The 20,885-nt window shown below is 60.7% G+C and overlaps 1 protein-coding gene across 5 annotated transcripts in view; it reads left to right on the forward strand.

The window, feature by feature from the left end:
- SDK1 (sidekick cell adhesion molecule 1) overlaps positions 1 to 20,885 on the forward strand; it is a 718,389-nt gene that overhangs the window by 661,152 nt on the left and 36,352 nt on the right. For all 5 annotated transcript variants that reach the window (XM_032459946.1, XM_032459947.1, XM_032459948.1 and 2 more), the window contains 4 exons: positions 4,499 to 4,634; positions 5,633 to 5,692; positions 7,528 to 7,629; positions 19,789 to 19,904. In XM_032459946.1, coding sequence (XP_032315837.1) covers positions 4,499 to 4,634; positions 5,633 to 5,692; positions 7,528 to 7,629; positions 19,789 to 19,904 — 414 coding nt within the window. The remainder of the gene's footprint in view (positions 1 to 4,498; positions 4,635 to 5,632; positions 5,693 to 7,527; positions 7,630 to 19,788; positions 19,905 to 20,885) is intronic.

The following is a 20,885-nucleotide window of genomic DNA, read 5'->3' on the forward strand; positions in this document are numbered from 1 at the left end:
GGGTCCCTGGGACGGCGCTGGAGTCCAGCAGACCCGTGTCTCAGCTGTGGGTGTGGGTCTGGCTGCCCGGGCGCGAGATGAGCGCCTTCCCTGTGCAGGCAGCGCTCAGGGCTTGCACGTAGACTCCTCCAGCTTTTCCACCCACTGTGGGAGTGAAATCACTTTCTGCTGCAATGCTGTGGCGGCCGTTTGAAGGGTGCCCGCCGGGATAAGGGTTTTGTCTCAGCTGTAGCTATAGCTGTAAACCAGGACTGGAGCTGAGGTGGCAGCCTGTCCTTGTGAGCAGACGCGGCTGCGAGCGCATTGTGTCCCCCGCCACACACACACACACACACACACACACACACACGAGTTCTGTCTCCGTCTGGGTCACCAGCTCCCACCCTGCCTCTCCCTCCAGTTAGTAGTAAGTGCTGAGTGACATCTACCTTTACCACGTGGAAGCAACTGTCAAACAGGGGAGGGCGGTTCAGGAGAAAAGCCCTAAACGCCCGTCTGAAAACAGTTCCATGAACTCTAAAGGGACGGGTCTGAAAACAGACCATGTCAGCAACATCCCGGTGGAAGCGAAGGCCCTGACACCGTGCCGCCGTGGAGGCCGGGCACCGCTGGGGACCGGGGCCCAGAGGCCGGCGGGCTGGGGAGGAAGTGACCGGATGGCCCGCCCAGGACACCGGGCAGTGGACCCTCGCAGGGACTGCCCAGCATCTCCAACACTCAGGCTTTGTCCATCAGAAAAGGGCAAAATGGAATAAAATGAAAACCACACGGAAGAGAGCCTCCTGCCTCCCCAGCACCCCCGCCCCAGCCAGGCCTCCCGGCTTCACACGTGTTCTCCCCTCCCTTCCTGAAGCCACTCAGCCCCCGAGTTCCCAGCTCACTGGTCAGTCTGGGGACCTGTTGGGCAGGAGGGTGGAGGGCTCTGCTGGAGAAAGTGGTCACAGTCATGGTTCAGACTCTGGGGACTGGAAGAACGTGCCAGGTCCCGGGGCCCCGCGTGCTCTGCCGGTCACCTGCCCGCACCCACCCCCATCCCGGCTGCACCCTGGTCTGCGAGGCCCACCTTCCCTTTTGTGTCAGCAGCTCTGTGACAGTGCGGCGACCTGTGGGTGGCAGGTGGCAGGCACTCAGGAAACAGGGAGGGAGCGTGGTTGACGGTCATACCTCAGAAACGCTGGGGGTCCAGTTCCAGCCCACAGCAAGGAGAACCTGGCAGTAGAGCGAGCCACATGGCTTTTTTGATTTCTCAGTGAATTAAAGTTATGTTTACACATTACTGTGGTCTATTAAGGTGCAGTGGTGTGTCCCAAGAAACAATGTATCCACTTTAATGAAAATTCCTTAATCGCTAGAAAATGCTAACCATAAACCTGAGCCTTCAGAGAGTCACAGTAGTGACATCACAGATCACAGATCACAGATCACCATAACAAACACAATAAGGAGAAGCTTTGAATGTGCGAATTACCAAGACGTGACACGGAGACACAACGTGAGCAAATGCTGTGAGGAGAACGGCACTGACAGGCTTGCTGGAGGCAGGGCTGCCGCGGACCTTCAGTTTGTGAAAACGCAGCATCTGGAAGCGCAGTAAAGCGAGGCATGCCCGTGCCCAGTTAATGTGCCAGACTGATGGTGATTTTTGAGATTCAGGTTTAACTGGATGCTCTGAGTCCAGAAGGAGCCCCTGGGTTCTGCAAAGGTAGCTGGAGCCAAAATGGAAAGGACTAGAGACAGTGCCACCCCCTGGGGTTGTCTGTGCTGCAGTGGCAGCTAAGAAAGCCTGGGGTAGGGGGCAAAGAACCGCTTGTCCCAGGTAACAGTCCTGCCCCCAGACACAGCTCTCCCTGCACCCGCGGGAGGGTCTGCAGCCGAGGCATCCCAGTGCCCGGGAGCGTGGGGAGCTGGCCCCAGTGGGCAGAGGCTGGCCCGGCACCTGTGACATGCTGTGGGGGCCATCAGCGACTCAGACCTGGCCGTCCTGGGTGGCTCTCTGCCCCTGCACTCACACGCTGGGGTCTGATGCCCCTGGCCAAGAGGAATGCCCTCTGATGTGGATTTGCTGGGCTCCTGTGACAAGAGGGACACATGTGGACATGGCCAGTCTGCCCCAGTTCTCCAGGCGCACTGGTCTATGTCCCGTGGGGAGATGACGTGTGCCCCATGCTTCTCGTGGCAGGGGCGGGGGCATCACACGGGCCTCGGGAAGTGTCCTGGGAGGTCAGGGGCCGCGGCAGCCCTCACTGCTGTGCCCCGGATGCGGCTCGCATGCGGGCAGCTCGCGTTGTTGGAAACACCGTGACCACGGCACGGGCGCTGCCCCGGGACGTGTGAGGGCGCACGGCCCACGGCAGCGCTCCCGCCTCCTGGCTGATGGGCTCTTCTGTTGGACAGTTTGGAGAGCAAGGGGTCCTGCAGTGTCCACATCTGTTTGCTTCCTGACTTTTTGGGTTGTGAGTAGCAACAATTCAAAGAGAACGGACCTCTCTGAACAGCCACACCCACGTGTGCCTGAGTCTGGGTGCTGAGAACTGAAGAGAGAGAGCTGGGATGGCAGAGTGAGTCAGCGTCCTGGACCGTCCGGCGGTGACAGGTCACCACAAACTGGGCCGCTTAGAACCACAGGTTTATTCTCTCCCAGCTCTGAAGGCGGGAAGTCCAAGATCAAGGCGCCAACTGACTCTGAAGACACAAGGAAGGCCCCTCCCTGCCTTTCCCCAGCTTCTGGCGGCCGCGGCGCTCCTTGGCGCTCCTTGGCGCTCCTTGACTTGTTGACCCGTCCCTCCAGCCTCTGCCGTTCCTTCATGTGACCTTCTCCCCATGTGCCCCTGTGTCCAGAGTTCCCTCATCTTGTAAGAATATTTGGATCCTTTTATAATCTCGGCATCTGACAAATCATTGCTAGATTCTCTGTTGCGTCTTAAAGCTCACGTTGTCCTCACGGATCCGTGATGTTGAACATTTAGGTCCCCGTGTGAATTAACTGTCGTAGAATCTGACTGGTGTTCATGAGTCCAAAGTCTGCGATTATGTTTGCAGGCAATTTGCTGTCAGTGCCCTTCAAGCATGAAGGCAGCTCTGTCATCATCCTAATGGCATCTGTGTCACTGAAAAGACCCAGAGGTGATTAGTTTTGGCGTTTCGCGGTCTCGGGAGCCCCGGCTGTGTCTGTAGGACGCAGGATGGCTCACGTGCGATCGTTTACGTAGGGTAGCTTTCTAGATGTGTCATTGCTGGATTAAAAGGCAAGTGCATTAAAGACTTTGATAAAGAAAATGAAGTTGCCCTCCAAAGAGGACACGGTCACTGCCTCAGGGCCCTCCCGACTCCTGAGGGACCTCCTCCTGACTTGACTAGACTCTGCAAGGAGCCCGTTTCCAGATACAGTCACATCCACAGGTACCAGGGTTAGGATGTCAGCGTATCTTCTGGGGGACACCGTTCAGTGGCGGGGCTTTGCTGCACAGAGCTGTGGCCACCACTGAGGGACCAGGGCAGTGTGCACTGAGGGGCGCCACTCGGACAGTGGTGATGTGGGTCACGGGATCCAGCCTGTGTCCCTGTCCCCGGGCAAGGCTTCGCGACCCCCCCAGGGGTCATGGGCATGCTCTTCGTCCATCTTGGTCACAGTTTGGGAGGTTGATCCTCCTTCCCTGAGGATCCCAGAGGAGAGACCAGCGCCTGGAGCCCCAGCACCCGGGTCAGCTCTGTGGCCTTACTGGGATTCCGTGTGGAACGGGACAGCCTTTCTCCTAGTGACAGATGGCGCACCTTGATGGAAACGCCCTCCCCAAACTTACTTATGGGAAGAAACCAGCTGGAGGAAAAGAAGAGGCCGGGCCTGCCTGACGAGCTGCCGCCCCCGTGTCTGTGGTTTGCTCAGGTCCCGCCCGAGTCCCGCACGCCCGGCTCCTCTTCTCGCCCTGTCTGAGCCTCTCTCCAAGCTCCCCGTCACCCGTGTTCCGTGGGGTTCTAGAGTCAACTGAGCACCTGACCCACCGCCGGGGAGGGCGGGCCACGGGCCCCAGCCCCGCATCTAAGTCGGGCAGGGTGGGGTGACCTGGCCGGTGGAGGGGTCAGTGAGGGGCCTGGGGGGATGGAGGGACAGGGGCTGAAGGGATGAGTGGGCTGGCCGGTGGGCGATGCAGAACCAGGCCGCGTGCGCTGTCCCGAGGCTTCCGGGTTTCCCGGGAACGGGCCCTTCCTCGCCCTGCTGTGGCCTGGGCCAGGCCTCCAGCCTCGGCCCTGGGGCGCGGGTCTTTGGGCTGGACGGGGATGGGATGCCTGTGTCCCCACATGCAGGCACCAGGGAGCTTGGCTCTGAGGAGGTGGCCCTGCAGCCTGGCTCTGTACCCGAGTCCCTGCCTTCCTCTCCGTCCGTGGGACTCTTGTCTATTTTCTCGTAAACGACTGAGAGCCCTGGGTCTGAATCAGCCACTTCCTCCGACATAGTTGGCCGCACCTGCAGCGGGGCCCCCTGACTGTGGTGTCTTTGCAGCCCCCGCGGGACGAGAGCCTGAACGGCCTCCTGCAGGGCTACAGGATCTACTACCGGGAGCTGGAGTACGAGGCGGCCGCAGCCTCCGAGGCCAAGACGCTCAAAAGCCCCTCCGCGCTGCGGGCCGAGCTCACAGGTGAGCCCCCCCGCCCCGGCTCCGGACAGGTGCAGGTCGGCAGGGAGCTCCCCCGCACCACCCTGACTCCGTTCCCCGGGGCCTGGGGGCAGCCGCCTCCTGGCTCAGGCTCTGACGGTCCTTCCGACAGCCTCTGGTCGAGGCAGCTCCTGGAGCTTGCGGGCAGGCTGCCGCTCGGCCCTCCTCCTCGCTCGGGAGGAGGCTAGGCGGCGTCTCCTTCCCTGGGTCCCGCAAACGGTGTCAGAGAAAATACTTCGGCTCCTTGACACCTGCGTGCTGCGGTCCGGGTGGGAGGGGCTGGGGTCCAGGTGGGAGGGGCCAGGGAGGCCACCACCTCCCATCACATTAGGAGGCTCTGTCCCCGGCCTGCTCGGGGGCCTTGGGAGCCCCAGTCCTCGTGTCTCCATGAGGGTCACACGTGCAGAGGGGCGCCTCCTTGTGTTCACTCCCGTCCCCCTTTGGGGCCTCCAGGCTGCATCTTGGCACTGGCCCAGCCCCACACCAGGAGGAGGGCACGGCTCCGTTGTTGCCTTCTCTTGGCGTAACCCCGGTGTCCCTTCCCAATGGCCAGACAGGGAGTGTCTCCCTGGGCTTTGTAGCAAAATCACATCAGTGAAATAAGAGGGTGTGGTTGGCTCGGTCCAGCTGTCACCAGAGCTCTCTGGCTGTGGTTCGCCCACCTCTTCTGCTCTTACGTGAGCACAGGTAGGCTGAGAGCCGCACCTGCGAAGGCGTTGCCCCTGGAGAAGCCAGTCTCCTGCCTTCTCCGGTGCTGCTTTATGCCACATGGTGCCAGATACTAATTCCATCCGTTTAAACGGAGGGTGAGCACTCGCCCTCCACTCGCGGGCCGGGATGCCAGGCTGGCGCAGCTCCGGGAGTGGCATGTGGTGGCCGCCGCGTGGGCCGTGGAGCGGCGCCCTCGTTTCTGCGGCGCGTCATTGCTATAACCGTGCTCTGCGTGCTGACCGCCTTTCTGCTCTGCTTGCCCCTGACAGCCCAGAGCAGCTTCAAGACCGTGAACAGCAGCTCCACGTTAACGATGTACGAATTAACACGTAAGTGCAGCGCCGTCCACCGGAGCCGCCTGGCCGGGAACGGGCCGGGCCAGCGCCCTGGCCTCGCAGTGGGCCCAGTGAAAACCGGCTTAGATTAATGGCTCTGACTTGTGGAACCCCCCTCTCAAACGCTGCTCCACAACATGCCAGAACCACCATGGAGCTAAGAAAGAACTTCCAGAAACAGGGGTGGGGGGCATTCACCCCCAGCGGGGCCTCGAGTTTGGGGCAGAAGGAAGGTCACGCTAGGCAGGTCTCCCCTCGGGCCCCTCCGGCTTATTTTTGTAGCCCGTTCTTCTGTTGTGGTAAAACAGATGTGACATTTACCATCTTAACCAGTCGTCAGTGTGCGTCAAGGGGCGCCAAGCACGTTCACAGTGTCGTGCAGCCGTCAGCCCCGTCCACCTCCAGAGTGTTCCCATCTTCCCAGACGGAGACTCTGCCCCTCAAAACACTGAGTCCCCCTCCGCCAGCCCTGGGCCCCCAGCCTCTGCTGTCTGTCCCTGTGGGTTTGACCCCTCCAGGGACCCCACACAAGTGGACCTCACAGTTTGTCTCTCTGTGTCTGGCTCATTTCACTTCAAGGACCACCCTGCTGCAGCAGGTGTTGGGACGTCCTTCCTGCTCAGGCCCGAGGGCACCCACTGTGCCCACCCCCCGTTTATTTATCCGTCTGTCCTCCCTTCATCTTCAACCAAACCACGCTGCTCCCCCATGGATTCCTGGCTGGGGATGGGTTTCAGCGACCAAGTGCAAGGCTAAGGGCCCCCAGGGCGGTTCAGTTCGGTGCAGAGACTGTCGCTGGATTAGAAAGTGGGTAAATGGTGGGGGGCTGGGTGCAGGCACTCGCCAGGGCTGCCAGCGCCATCCTGTTTCGTCCCCTCCGCCCCCGGGCCTGGCGGCCAGGGCAGTTCACCCGAGCTGTTTCGTCCGCTTTCTCCGTTCGTCACGGTCTCGGGCTCCTGCTCCCCTGTCCCCTCACCCCCTGGCACATCCTCGTTTCTGCTGGTCCCTCCTGGGCCGGCTGCTCCCGGACCTGAGCTCCCTGGGAAGCAGGGGGAAGGGTTAAGCGCAAACCCAGCCCCAGGGATGAGGGCTCCCTCCCGGGGTCTCTGTCCAGGCCTTCCAGTCTGGGGTCCTGAGGCACAGGGCTGGGGAGGGGCGGCCGTGCCCCCGGGGTGGGCCTCCACTGACTCCGGCAGCCCTCCTCCTCGGAGGACACGCGGCCACATGGGTCCCGGCGCCGAGGCCGTGCCAACAAGGCTGTTCGTGTGGCAGCACAGCTCAGCCACGTGGGCGAGCCTCGCCCGCCTTTCCGTGAAGCAATGGTGGCAGGACGCACGTAGGGCCTCGGGAGAGCCCCGCTGCTGGGAGAACCTTCCAGAATGTCTTGGCTTAAAGGTCAGCTGCTCTCGCCACGCCGACCGGCCCGGCGCTGGTGCTGGGCCCGCCCTGGCGATGTGCCTGGACCCCCCGCCCTTTCTTCCCGGGACGCGGCCCTAAAGCTCAAAGGCCGTGGTTTGCCGACATTTGTGCTTAAATGCCAGGGTCTTAGTCCATGTGTCCTTACTTCTAGGGAAGGTTCTGAACCAAAAGGCAAGCCCAGCCCGGGTTCTGTCATCCAGCTTCCTTCCCCGAGACGAGGCACTTCTGCCGCCCTTCCCCCGAGCGCAGAGGGTGGTCTAGGCCCCGCAGCGTCGCCCCCGCAGGTGGCCGTGGGCGCGGCCGGCCCCTGGCCGACTTCCCCCTGCGTCCCCTCGGGGTGGCTCCCGGAGGGAGCTTCCTAGGAGAGGGTGGCAGCCCTGGGCCAGCTGACCCCTACTGTCGCCCCGCAGATCTGAAGAAGTACCGGCGCTACGAGGTGCTCATGACCGCCTACAACATCGTCGGCGAGAGCCCGGCCAGCGCGCCCTTGGAGGTCTTTGTCGGCGAGGCTGGTAAGCACCGGCGGCTCCGCCCCACAGCCCCAGGCTTCGGTGCCAGGTGGCCGCCCCGCCCCCCTCGTCGAAGAGCACGTGGCCGGTGGGGCAGGGGCTCTGGGTCACTGCTGGGCGGAGGGCGGGGCCGAGGGCTGGGGTGTCCCGAGGGCCGGAGAGAGCAATCCAGTCTTGTTGCTGAGACCGGGCTGGGTGACGCCGGGAGCCGCGTGTTCACCAGGACTTGGTGGTGGGGGTGGGTGCTGTCACCCCCATGGAATCTGGGTGTGCGGGAACAAGGGGGTGCTCGTACTGTGTCACCTGCCGTCCCTGCCTGGGCCTGGGCAGCGTCTTCAGCACCGAGTCAGCCTGACCTCCTGTAACAGCTCCATCCCGGGTCTCGGAAAGCCGCATGGATCCTTATTTGTGCCCTGGGTTTGCTTCAAGGACCGTCCCTTCTGCGGGGCTAGCTCACAGGGAGACGTCGTGGTGTATGTTGAGGTCAGAGTGTGCCTTTGCACGCCCCGCCCCACCTGGCCTCCTCGGAGCAAGGGCATCGCCTGCCCCGCTGACCATGGTATCCTCTGTGTCTGGCCATCAGCCTGGGTTTCTGCTCAGGTCCGCTGAGGACACAGACCCAGGCTTACAGGAGGACGGAGGTTCTGATCACTGGGCCAGAAACACACAGGTGACCTTTTGCAGTTTGGAGAGGCTATTTGCATAACCCAATCAGCAGCAGTGAGCGTCTAGCTTAGCAAGATTTCTCTGAAACAGGCAGTGTTTTCACATCGGCGAGGATAAACCAAATGAGAATCAGGGGAGGAATGGGGGTCACCTTGGCCTCTCTTTACACAGGAACCTGCCCCGGGGCGTGGGTCACCTGGAGCAGGCGGGTGGGGGCCTGGTGTTCCAGAAGGGGCTGGGCCTGGCCAGAGGGCCCCCGGAGGCAGAGGGGGAACGTGGAGGGGGAGGGGATGCAGCATGCACCATCTGTAAGAGCGGCTGCGCTGGGCCCTGGCTGGTCACCAGTAGGGGCAGTCACGCCGATGGGATCCGCGAGGCGGGAACTGCCCACCCGTTAGCCTGCGCTCCGGGGTCGGGAGCCAGCATCCAGGGGCCGGGCACGCTGGACAGGGAGGTAGTCCCAGGGGCCAGGGCGGACATCCAGGGAGAAGGGCTGGTGCCTGGGTGGGAGACCAAGTAGGCAGAGGGACCGCGTCCGGCCAACCAGGCGACTGTGGGCTTGTGGCCAGCTCTGGGCTCTGGTTCTGGATTTGGTTGGATGTTTGTCCTGTGGTGTGTGAAATACAGTCAACATGACATCCGCTGTCCTCATCATTTTCGGGTGTGCAGCTGAGGCTCCCTTGTCCCCCTGGACAGGTGCCCGCCTGGAAGCAGCCCCCACTCCCCATCCCCTGCAGCTTCTCATTTACTTACTGTCTCTACCAATTGGCCTATTCTGGGCACTTCACGGACGTGGAACGGTACCGTGTTTGTCCTTTAGTGGTTGGCCTCTCTCACCCGGGGTGCTCCCGAGGTCCCTCCGTGCTGGGGCAGGTGTCAGACTTCATTCCTCCCCGAGGGATAGCATCCCACCCTGTGCAGACACCTCCTTTTGTCTGTTCACCTGCTGGACACTTGGGTTGTTTCCACCTTCGGGTTTTGTGAGTAGAGCTGCTGTCCACATGGACGGAGCAGGTATTTTTCACCGGAGGCTGAGCCCCAGGGGGGCCCTGGCCCTGACGCAGGACGCTGGTAGCCCCTTCCCCTCCCCACAGAGTCCTTCTCCCCACCTCCTCCTGTGACATCACCCCCACAGTGATTCACCCCTGCCAGGTCTCTCGTCGTCTCGCCTCCTGGGCCCTTTATAACCCCCAGAAAGAAGAGAAAGCTCTACCCGTCTCACCCAAGGGTGGGGAGGGTGTGGGTACCGCCAGCCTCCCAGCCTCCGCCTCCGGGGGCTTCTCCACACTCGCCCTTTGCATCAAGGTCTGGGGTCACCAATCCTGGCATCCGTGGTCTCCTCCTGGGACTGGAAGTGGCGGGGGTGGGAGTTGTGAACTGGTTCAAAGTGAGGGCTGAGACTCGTGGTTTCACCCTGGTTACGTGTGTATCTGGCACATCGCATGCTTGTGTGAGGGGCTGTGAGAGAGGGCAGGGGGGCTCCCCGCCATGAGTGAGGGGCCAAGGCCAGGCAGTCCAGTGGATGAGGCCGGTGGACAGGTCCCAGGAGGCGGAGAAACGTCATAAACCAGCTCTGTCGTGAACCGGTGCTGCACACCATCGGCTGTGGAGTCGCCACCTGACACTTGGGCTGGGCTTCGCCGTGGTTAGTGAAGCTACGGCAGACACTGTTATGAATCGTTGATAACCCCTCTGATGCTGTCCTTAGGCTACAACGCCAGAGGCAGAAATCCTGGTTCAAAGGACGTAAACGTTTTGTACTTCTGGAAACCTTACACACGCTGACACCTGCCCAGCAGTGGCCAGAATGTGGGTCTCACGGGGTCTTCCTCTCCCCTCCACTTTTAAACCTTTCCTCAGGTGTTAGGTGAAAAGTTATCTCATTTTTGTTTCAACATAGGAGCTTTTAAGTTACTACTCTGTGGTTAAACGCCTGTGATTGTTCGCGATGATCTTTCTCAGGGATTTTTGACTTGATCCACAAGACCTCCTTAGATCTTGGGGACATCACACTTGGTCCCGTTTGTGGCACCTGGTTTTCCCTTTTCTCTTGTTAGTCGCTAATTTTATTGGCTTTAAACTCAGATCTGCTGCACCTCTGCTTCCCCCTGAGGAAGCCAGCAAAGGTTCGTACAGAATCTTCTGAACTTTCATGGTTTCACTTTTTCCCTTAAACTGTCCAATCCATCTGGACTTTATTTGGGTACCTGCTATAAAGTGACCTTCGGAACAGATTGCTTCCAGAGACGTTCCCTTCCCAAGTCATCTGCTGGTTGACTGTTCCTTTGTGATAGATCTTCATCATGTTTTAAATTCCTGTATGCAGTCGGGTCTGAGTTCCACCACCGTCTTTACCGCCGCCCGGGGACCACCAGATCCCGCATTTACATCCCTGTATTACACATTCTCCGTACTTAGTAACGCTCATCCCATTTGTTCCCCTGAAGTTTCTCAGCCATTCTATGAACATTACACTCATTTTGGCAAATTCTCACAGAAGCTAATTCTGCTGGGACTTTCACGAAAGTGTGTTCAACTCTAAGCTGGCGCAGGAGCCCTCGCTGTCTCCGCCCTGCAGGTGCGTCCTCCCCGGGGACTGGCCTGCCTCCTGCGTCTCTCGCTGGCATTGGTGGGTGCCTTGGTGCACGTCCTGCTCATTGTTTGTCAGTCACTCCCCGCAGTTTCCTTGTGGTTGTTCTGTGAGCCCAGGTCGTCCAACAGCTCGTCCCCGATCAGAGTCCGGGGCTGAGGTCCGCCAGTCACGGGGGCACGCTAAACGCGGTCCAGCAGGAGGAAGCGCTTTCTCGGGCCCCGACAGAGGGAGCCGGGACCTGTTCTGTGTCCAGCGAGACACACTGCTGAGAGTTCAGCTCAGCAGCGGAGCATCCAAACATCGACATTTGGCTCCACGACTTTCCCCAAGGGAAAACAGGCAGACACAGGAGCTCAGTATCTATGATCCTCCAGTCCCTTCAGAGTGGCATCTGGGTTGCTTTTGGTGTTTGCATTGCTTTGGAAGACAGAAAAATGTCTTGAAACTATTGGTTTGCTGTTTTCGAAAGAACTGAACGCTGGCTTGGGGCTGCGGGCCTTCCTGTCCCGCAGGTATCCAAGTTTAAACCGCCGTTGGCTGGAATGAGCGCCATCAACCAGCTGCCTGCAGCGTTAGCCCCTCCGGCCCCCAGCCTCGGTGATGAGCGGGCTGGTCCTGGAGCCGCAAGTGAAAGCAGAGGGTTTCAGAGCCACCCTGAGACCATGAGTGGATGCAGAGTGAATGGCACTCGTCAGAGAGAAACCAGCAAGGCTTCCCTTCCCGCAGCTCTGGGGCCCCGTTCCTGGGGGTCTGCAGGGAAGCCCTCGTAGAACCCAGGCCGTGAAGCTATGGGAACCGCAGGCAGGTTCCTACTGTCCCGGCGGCCAGCGTCGCCTGCAGGCCAGCCGGCAGTGCTGCATGCAGATAGGGATGTGGAGCCCTGCCTGCGCCGCCAGGAGCACTCCTGCCCAGTGCTGGCTGGCACGTGTGGGCACAGCCACTGGGGTGGGACTGTGAGGCTGCCTCCTCTGATGCTTTGCCCTGATGCCCCGGCCTCCCTGGTCCTGCTCCCACAGCACACACTCTGTGAGCCACCGGCAGGGGGCGTCCCCAGGGCCTGACCCAGGGCAGCGGGGCAGAGGAGGGAGAGCAGATGCAGAGCTTGGGAGAATGACAGGACACTGTCCAGGCCCCTTTGGCCTCCTCCAGGCTCTCTCCTGCACCCGTCATCCCAGGACAATGAGGACGCCGGCTCAGTGAGGCCCACATGGGGAATGAGGCAGCCGGGCCAAGCACCCGTGTTGGTTTTAAAGCGCTCTGCAAGCACGGTGGGGGCGGCAGTGCTGAGCAGGGGCGGGAGGGGGAAGGGGACACCCCGATAGGGCCTCATTAACACTGGGGCGGGGGGTCAGGGACCACCCCACAAGTGTGAGCTGAACCCCAGTCCCCTCCAGCAGGGACTCATAGAAACCTCTGGAGCCACCATCTCCACCCCATCCCAAACACCCCCACTGAAGTGATCCTTCCTGACCCCGAATCTCATCCCATCACTTTCTGTTTCCACCCCTCAGTGCCCCTCATGGCTGGAGTGGGGAAAAAGAAAATGTGTTCCCAAGACCAGCCCATGGGCCCCTCCGGCCCTGCCCATCCTGCCCCCAGCATCTTCTCCGGCCACTCTCCAGACCCACCCTGAGTTGTTCAGGGCACAGTGAGCGCCGTCCGGTCCCCCAAACCCAGGCTATGCTCCCACGCCCACGGGCTTCCTATGCTGGGTTACTGTCCTTCCTGGCAGACACGGGAGCCCAGGAAATGTTGGTGGGTAAGTGACGTTATTAATAGTCTCATTTCCATCAACGCAGGAAGGTCATGGAGAATACTCCAGTGCTTTATTTGGAAGCAGTCCCAAACATCACACAACCCGGAGTCTGAGTCCTTGGCCAGACTCTCCAGAGAGCCCTGCGGTGTATCTGCTGGCCGGGGATTGAGTCCTCTCCGCTGAGCAGCCCCTCCCCTTGCTTGGCGCCCGCTGGGCCCCTGAATGCGAGGAGACCCCAGTCCTACCCTTGAGGAGGGCACCCTTGGGCAGAGGGCAGATGACCTCACGTGGGGCCTCGGAGGGGCCGAGGCCATCCAGGTCCAGCTGTGTAGGGCGGGACCTTCTGCGTGTTACTGGGCTCAGGGTGGACAGGAGTGGGGCTGGACTTTGCAGGGTGACCAGACCCTGCGTCCTGGGTGCCGCCATTCAGACCCATGTGTCATCGGGACCTACTCCAGGCCTCGTCTTTCTTCAACCCTGACGCTCCACCCCAAGGGCTGTCGGGAGCGCCCCGGGGTCTGAGCAGAGGCCCGGAGCAGGACTTGGGGGAGACCCTGCCCCACGGGCACTTCCCTTGTCTTGGTTCACAGACTCGCCGCATCCAAGCAGTGCAGGGCTTGAGGTTAACCCCCCTTTACAGGTGAGAAGGCCAGCACAGAGGCTTCCAGAAGGTTCTCCAGGAATGCACGTCTGGTCAGGGGCCCCGGGACACACCTGTGTGGCCACTTCATCTGAGGCAGCTGTCTGTCTCTTAAAGAGTAAGGCCCCTCCGGAATCGGCATCCGAATGGAGACACAGGGCTCAAAGATGTGGGGAATCAGTGGGTTGACCATGAAAGCCTTCGTCGAGCAGGGTTCCAAACCAGCCCTCGGCCAAACCCAGCCAGTGCCAGCTTTTACGAATAAAGTTTTATTGAGATGCCCATTCGCTAACATACAAAGGCAGAGTTGAGTTCTTGCAACAGAAAGAAACTCAAAATGCCATTGCTGGGTGAAACCAAGTGGCAGATTTGTTCAGCAGTGACCTGTATCGTGGAAACAGCTGTAGGAAGAATACGCCAGTTCTCATGAGTCGGAAGCTCTCTGGCCTCCACCTCCTTTCCTCTTGAAACCACTGTTTTTAAAACGCAGCGTCTGGTACTCAGCGGCCTCAGATGGCAGCTGCCGTGTCAGACCAGACGGGGAGGCAGCCTGCCCACTGCTGCGCCTCGCTGTGCCCAGTCCTGGCCCCGAGCACCCCTCGTTCTCTCCACACCCATAAGCAAGCGCCCTGCCCTGCGCTGCCGGCACCGGGGCCAGAGCCACACACGCTCCTGACTGCCCTGCAGCCCTGTGACTCGGCCAGCGCAGCTCCCAGTAAGAAGGCCGGGAGCTTACCTCGGTTCTCCTGTGCTCACTCGTGGGGCCGAGCCCACCGCTGGGCCTGGGCTGGTGAAGAACACATGTGGACCTTCACAGAGGGTTCTCGGTGGAGCACCTCAAAATCCGGCATTTTCGGCAGAGGCTGCAGCAAATCCAGCCTCTGGAAGCCCCGAGCGTACAGGCTGGGCCTGGGCTGGGCGCCCTTCCTGGAGGAGCTCGCACCCGTCGGGGTGTGTTAGCTGTCTGCTGCTGCGTAAGGAATCACCCTCGTGCGGCTGCTCGGGCCACACGTGCTGTTACCTCTCAGCGTCTGTGGGCCGCGAATCCAGGCCTGCAGTGCACTGGCGGTTGTGGGTGGCGGCCTCTCCATGGGTCAGAGCTGGAGAGAGGGGCAGGGGTGCCAGCAGGGGCACCAGCGAGGACTGGGGGCTCGGGCTCCCGTCGCCTCCCTGCAGCGCTGCCACCACTGCATCCGCCCACCCTGCTTGTCAGAGGCAGGTCGCGTGCGCAGCCCCCCCTTGGAGGAGGGTTGGCCGAGGGTGCGAGTACCGGGCGGGGTCCCTGGAGCCGTCTCCAGCATCCATGGTGACACACCTGGGCTGCTCTCAGTTCACAGGGAACCGTGACGGGGGACGGACACTTACATGTGTCGGCACACGGTGACACCTTGTCTCTACACGGACGGAGTCCACCTGAGAGCCGTGCCCCACCCCCCCTCGGGCGAGTCGCTGGAAGTGAGGTCACCTTGGGGTTGGCCTTGGAGCAGGACGCCTGCCGGGGCCGTGCTCTGCCTCACAGGACCCCTTCCACTTCGTCTCAGAAGCCCTCTAAGTCTGCTATTGTCTCCAGTTTTACAGACCGGAGCTCAGGGAGATTGAACCAAGTCCCGCATCCCGCAGGCTGAGCCCAGATCCCAAACTCCCCGTCCAGCTTTTACTGCGGCCTTGTAGCTGTGGTTTCTAGAGCCAGGAGTACATAGCATTGATTTTCTGGAAAATCATTTTTGTGACCAGTTTCCTGATTTTTCTTGTTATGCTTCCTTGGAGTCTTTTTTTTGGTTCTGGCTCTGCAGTGAGGGGTGCGAGGCAAGGAGAGGGGCTGGAGCTCGGAGGAGGGGATGGCGGCAGGGGTGAGAGGCCGCTGGTCTGAGGAGGCTGCTCCAGGGACTGAATTTTCCCGCCGTGCCCCGCCCTGGGTCTGCTGGGAGGGAGGGAGGGCTCACAGCCAGGCAGCCTGGGGCTGTGGGAGCCTGGACCCACACCCCTGCTGTGAGCCCTTGGGCGGGTTCCTCGGTCTCCCGGGGCCTTAGTCTCCCCACTGTGTCGTGGGGCAGTGATGGTGCCCACCTCCCGGGTTGTGAGGGTGAGCGAGCCCGTCGTCGGCGTGTTCGCATCCCCCTGATGGGCCGGCGGGTTCCAGCAGCTGCTGCACCAGACGCTGCGTCTTTAGGAGTCCTGGCGGCTTCTGGAGAGATGGGGGCTTTAGGCTGAGAGAGGGTGACGCACGTTCATCGCGGGCTTATCAGCGTGGTCTCACCTTTGTCTGTCATAAGCTTCATTAAAAGCTACTTTGTAACATCAACGAAAATGTGCCTTTGGGACCCGAAGTTCCTGTAGGGGGGGCTCGCAGCCACCTGGCCATCCTGAGTGACCCGGCCTGGGCCCTCCAGTTTGGTGGTGGCAGTGATCGCCTGCTTTCTTCTGGGGGGGCTGTGCACCTGCTCGGATGTGGCTCCTTCCCGTTCCCTTGGGATTCCGCCCCCTCCTTTCCCTCACCGAGTCCTGCTCGTCCTGCAGCGCTTAGCCATGCCAACCCCCTTCTGTATCGAGGGGCCCGAGGCTGCACCTCACCTGACCCAGAGTCCCCTCCTGCAGGTGTCCCTGCTTAGGGGAACAGATGTGTTGCAAAGTCTGCTGAGAAGGTAAATCACGTTGAGAATTCTGTCTCCTACTTGCTTTGACAGGAGGTAGGAAAGTGCCAACACCTGAGAAACGTTGATGTGATTAAAGTGAACCAATGATGTATCATCTTTTAAAAATCATTTAAAGAAATACTTATTTCATTCTAGTAAAGCATTAGTAACAATCCTCAAACTATCGGTTAAAAACGTGCTCTGCCCAAATAATGAACCGCTGGTTACAAAAGGCAGAAGTGAAGACCCAGCGTGGGCTGGCCCGGTCCAGCGCCGGCGGGCGCCCGGCGGGGCCTCGGTGGCTCCTCGCCCACCTGTCTGCTGGGACCCGGCTCCCCTGTCCACTCCCGCCCCTCCCTTCCCGCCTCCCACGCGCGCTTGTCCCCGAGCCCCTGGTCGCACGGCGCGCCCTCCCCGTGACTCGAGAGCCGCCTGGGTGTCGTTTTCCAGGGAGGAGCGCCCGTCCCTCGGCCAGAGCTGAGCTCTCGTGACCCTTCGAGCCCGTCCTCACCTCACTCTCCCTTGACCCCTGATTCCTGTGGCCCGTCTCCCCTGTTAAATTTGCCTTGTATCTGCCCCCCAGCCCCCAGTGCTGTGCCGAGGGCCTGGCTGAGATTTAGGACAATTTCAGCAAAGTTACACTGTGACAAATCAGCCCCGGGTCTCAGTGGCTTAAACACCAGCCGGGTGTTTTCTCTCTCGCGTTCCTGTCCGTCAGGGTCAGCTCCGTCTCCCATGCCCCCTGCCGTCGTCTCTCCCCGATGCAGACCAACCCGCTGGTCTGGTGGTGGTGATAGGGGCCACGGAACACTCCAGAAGCTTCTGCTGGGAAGCGGCCCACGTGCCACTACTGCTCCCCTGTCATCATCCAAACCTGAGTCAGAGGGGGGACGGTAGCCCTCCCTCGGGAGGGACTGGCCACAGGGCGGGTGGGCGGCCCTCCCAAGGCAGGTAGGGGTGTTTTGTGAAGGGTCATTCCCACGGATGGGACAGTTCCTATGGCACAGAAATTTCCATGTTCTCCCAGGTTCCACTGTTTACCAAATGCCTCTGCAGTCTTGCTTCCCGCCCGTCCGTGGTTCGAGTGCTCTGGTGTCTGTCCAGCTGCCTCACCTGTCTCAGAGGTTCTGAAAGGCTGGTGTCTGAGGGGCTGCGGCTCAGGACCACCACGTGGCTTCTGGGGGACACGGACATAGGGGGCCATGAGCCAGCACCGCCACCCCCAGCAGGTTTACACATAGACGGGGCAGACACCGTGTCCTGGTGACTGCTTCTGGATTCACTGGTGCCTGATGGCTGTGTCAGGGGCAGCGAGCCTGCCCTGGGGTTGAGTGGGCTGGACAAAGCGGCCCTCGCTGCTCTGTGGGACTGGCCCACCAGCATCCAGCCCACAGCACCCAGCTCTGCAGGGCCTCCCCGAGCACTCAGCCAGCATCCCAGAAGGTTCCAGAAATCTCTGGAATTCACTACTGCCATCAGGTGCAGAGAGCCTCTGGAGGTCCCAGAAGTCTCTCTGTCATTGCCTTCGCAGGCCCTCTCCAGGGCCAAGGTGGCAGGAGCGGCCCCCGAGGCCCACGGATGACAGCTGTGTCCCAGCATTGTCTGCCTGGACCTGAGACGCCAGACAGAACCCCCGCTCTGACCCTAACCCCGCAGCCTAGCTCCCAGCGCCGGCCGCAGGCCGTCCGTCCGCACATCAGCAAACACCAGGGACCACTGGGCTCACGTGCTCTTTTAAACTAATTTCACACATTTTACAAAAGCATCCTGAGCCAATACTGTGTTGGCCGTACACCACCAGCACCAAGGTGGGAGAACAGGAAGGCCACGATTCCTCAGACGCTCCTGCGGTTTCCAAACCGAACAGGCTCCATGGCAAGCAAGAACTGCGTCCGGGGCTGTGAACAGAGGCCCTCCCCGCAGGTCAGCCCTCCTGTGGGGGTGGAGGCCCAGAGGCTCTCAGGACCGAACCTCTGTGGTTGTTGTTTTCCCTGCTGTGTTTTCATCAAAGACGTCTGTGTCAGCTGCAGTACATTTACGGCAGAAAGACGAGGTGCCGCAGGAGATCTGGGGCGGGGACAGCAGCACGTGTGGCTCAGCTGCCCAGGACGGGGCCAGGGGGCTTTGCCCAGCATGTGTTGACCCCAGTGTAGAGGCCCAGGGTCCCCAAATTCCGGGGGCCACTGGGAGCTCATGGACACGCAGGTTCCCGTGGACACTTGCACCCCGAGCATGTCTCTCTCCCACCGAGCGTCATGGGCCCTGGGATTGGCCGCGCCCTTGAGCAGGAAGCCCTGGGGGTCGAGGGGACCACACACAGACGCTCCCCACCGCCCACCAGGGTAATGGCTGCGCTCAATTTTGCTTTCGCGTTTTAATTGTACGACAGTAATTTTGCGATGGAGTTGCCGATGGCAAACATACAAAGACATTAACTTTATTTATGTTTTGGATTATTAATGTGGCTGTTAAAATTCCTCCAGTTAGTTTTGATTGAATTGTTTTTTTGTGTGATTCTGTTGTTTAATGGAGCGGTAAATAAGAATTTCTGATAATGAGGCCGAGCATCTGCCGCAGCAACCTGGTGTGGGCTATTAACATTTCCATTAACGGCAGGGTGGGCAGCGGCTACACGGGCACCACACAGTTAGAGCAAAATAAATAGTCGGTGTCAGGCCGAGTGGGTGTTAATTACTGTTTTATTCCCTGTTGGGGGGACAGAGGGGAACGTGGGGAGGGGAGGGCGAGGGGAACGGGTGACTCTCGAAGGTCATTCTCTCCCGAGGAGCCGTCTCCAAAGAGCACGTGCTGGGCTGTCTCCCTCTGACAAGGACTGTTTGATCGGTTCCATTTATGGTCCAGAAATAGTCTCAAGTCAAAAGGCAGCTCCCAGGCCGCAGGCAGGACTGCGGGAGGCGAGGATGCTGGGCTGGCGCTCTGCCTCCCGCGTCCAGGCCCCGGACAGCTCCATGGCGCTCCCTGGGGTCCAGCCCAGCATGGATTTCAGTAGGGAGCCCCCAGGTGGGAGGAGGGAGCAGCTCCCAGGAGGCAGAGGACAGACCCCTGCAGGAGCGCCGGGCAGGGAGAAATGCCCTGAAATGTACACGTGTGTTTGTGGGGTTCCCAACTTCCCAGCGGCTGCCAGCCTGGCGACAGCCTCAGTGCCCCGTCAGCCGCCTTTCACCTTTTACGGGCCCAGTGTGGCCTCACTGACACCAACAGAGCACCCGGGGTCCCCCTCGGGGTGGGAGGGAGGGAGGACCAGGGAAGCCTCACTAGGGAGCGTGGAACCGGGAAACCTGAGCTCCGTCCCAGTGGAGGGGCAGCCCGGTGTCTGCAGACGTCAGCTCCCCCTGGAAAGGCGCTTCAAGGTACCCTGGGACCCTGAACTTGCAGTGGAAACACAAATGCCTTTATTTTCTCCAAGTTCCCTCCGGAATTTAGCGTCTCCCTCATTACGAATGTGGCCACAAACCACCACGGAGTCAGCAGGCCTGTGGCCCTCAGCGTCGGCCCTGGGTGTCCCCTCCGCGTCCAGGTTGTTACTGAGACCTTGGCCGCCCTCTGCTCATCGCACTCGGCCTCACAGCAGTCGCTAGAGCAGCTCTGAAGCCTGACTTCAAGGCTGTCATGAACACCTGGGCTATTATGTCACACCTTTGTTTGCAGACGCTCCGCTGTGGCTCAGTGTAATCGTTTATCCTTGTGAGTCTCCAGATTTTGTTTTATGCATTTAAAGACGTGGTTCGAAGGAGGGTCTGTGGTCGTCCCCAGCATGAAGGCCGGCTGGGCCTGGCAAGGTCTCTGGTCCGTCCTGGGACTGGGAGCCCCGCGTGTGCGGACGGACTTCTCAGCCCCGTTCCTCTCTCCGCAGCCCCGGCCATGGCCCCGCAGAATGTGCAGGTGAGCCCGCTCACAGCCAGCCAGCTGGAGGTCACGTGGGACCCACCGCCGCCCGAGAGCCAGAACGGGAACATCCAGGGCTACAAGGCAAGGCTCTGCCTCGCACGCGGCCTGGCCCTCCTCCCAGGTCACCCCCAGGGCACTCCCAGGGCACTTCCAGGCTACAGGAGCTCCCGAGGGCTCCGGCTGGGACCTGGCCGCACTGCACCGCAGTTCACTCGGCCCTTCTGTCTCCTGTCCTGACTCATAGCCGACCCTCTGCCCGCAGAGCCGGGGGCAGCACTGAGCAGCCAGAGAACAGCTTAGCATCCTCCTGGTTCGCTGCGTGGCCACTCCCTCCCCCTGCACCCCCCCCCAGGAGTCCCCACCATCTCTGCTGACTGTAAAAGGGAGGCGCTGAGGAGAACAGATCCCCACCCCGGCCCCACCCTGGGGTCACTACCGCACACGGCCTGGGTCTCTTGTGATAGGTCTAGGACCTGGGTCTCCTGTGGTAGGTCCAGGACGGGCCCAAGAAGTTGCATCTGTAACAAGTTCGCCCAGGGCATCTGGTTCCTGGAAACCCCACTCGGAGAACCCCCCCCCCCAAACTGTTAAGATTCCGCATCAGCTAGACATTATTGCAGGGGGAAAGGGAGAGGGCAGCGGGCCGTTGGGTGGGAGCGTCAGGTGACGAGCACAGCGCTGCTTTCCCGGGGGTAGGAAGCTCTTTCCAGCGTTCCACCTGTGAGACACGGCTGCCAGGGGTGCTCGGACCCCCTGAGACCAGCTCAGACCATCCTGAAGCAGACAGCCAGTGCCGCCCCCTGAAGCTTCCCTGTCCCCCCCTAGAGTGCATTTCCTTGTCTGGGCTGCGGAGCCCACGTCGATCAGTCACCAGGTTCCGTGGGCTAGCCTGCCCTGATGACTGTGGGACCAATTAACTGCCCCTTAAAGATGATCTTTATAGGTGTTTTATGAAAATAAACAGCTTCCTCCGTGGCAGGGCTGCCGCCAGGATTAATGAGGTGACGGGAAGCCCCGCAAGCCCGGGGGCAAGGTGCTGTTTGTGTGCGTCCCAAACACATT

Source organism: Camelus ferus, chromosome 18 (genome assembly GCF_009834535.1).
Source record: "Camelus ferus isolate YT-003-E chromosome 18, BCGSAC_Cfer_1.0, whole genome shotgun sequence".
NCBI classification, from domain to species: Eukaryota; Metazoa; Chordata; class Mammalia; order Artiodactyla; family Camelidae; genus Camelus; species Camelus ferus.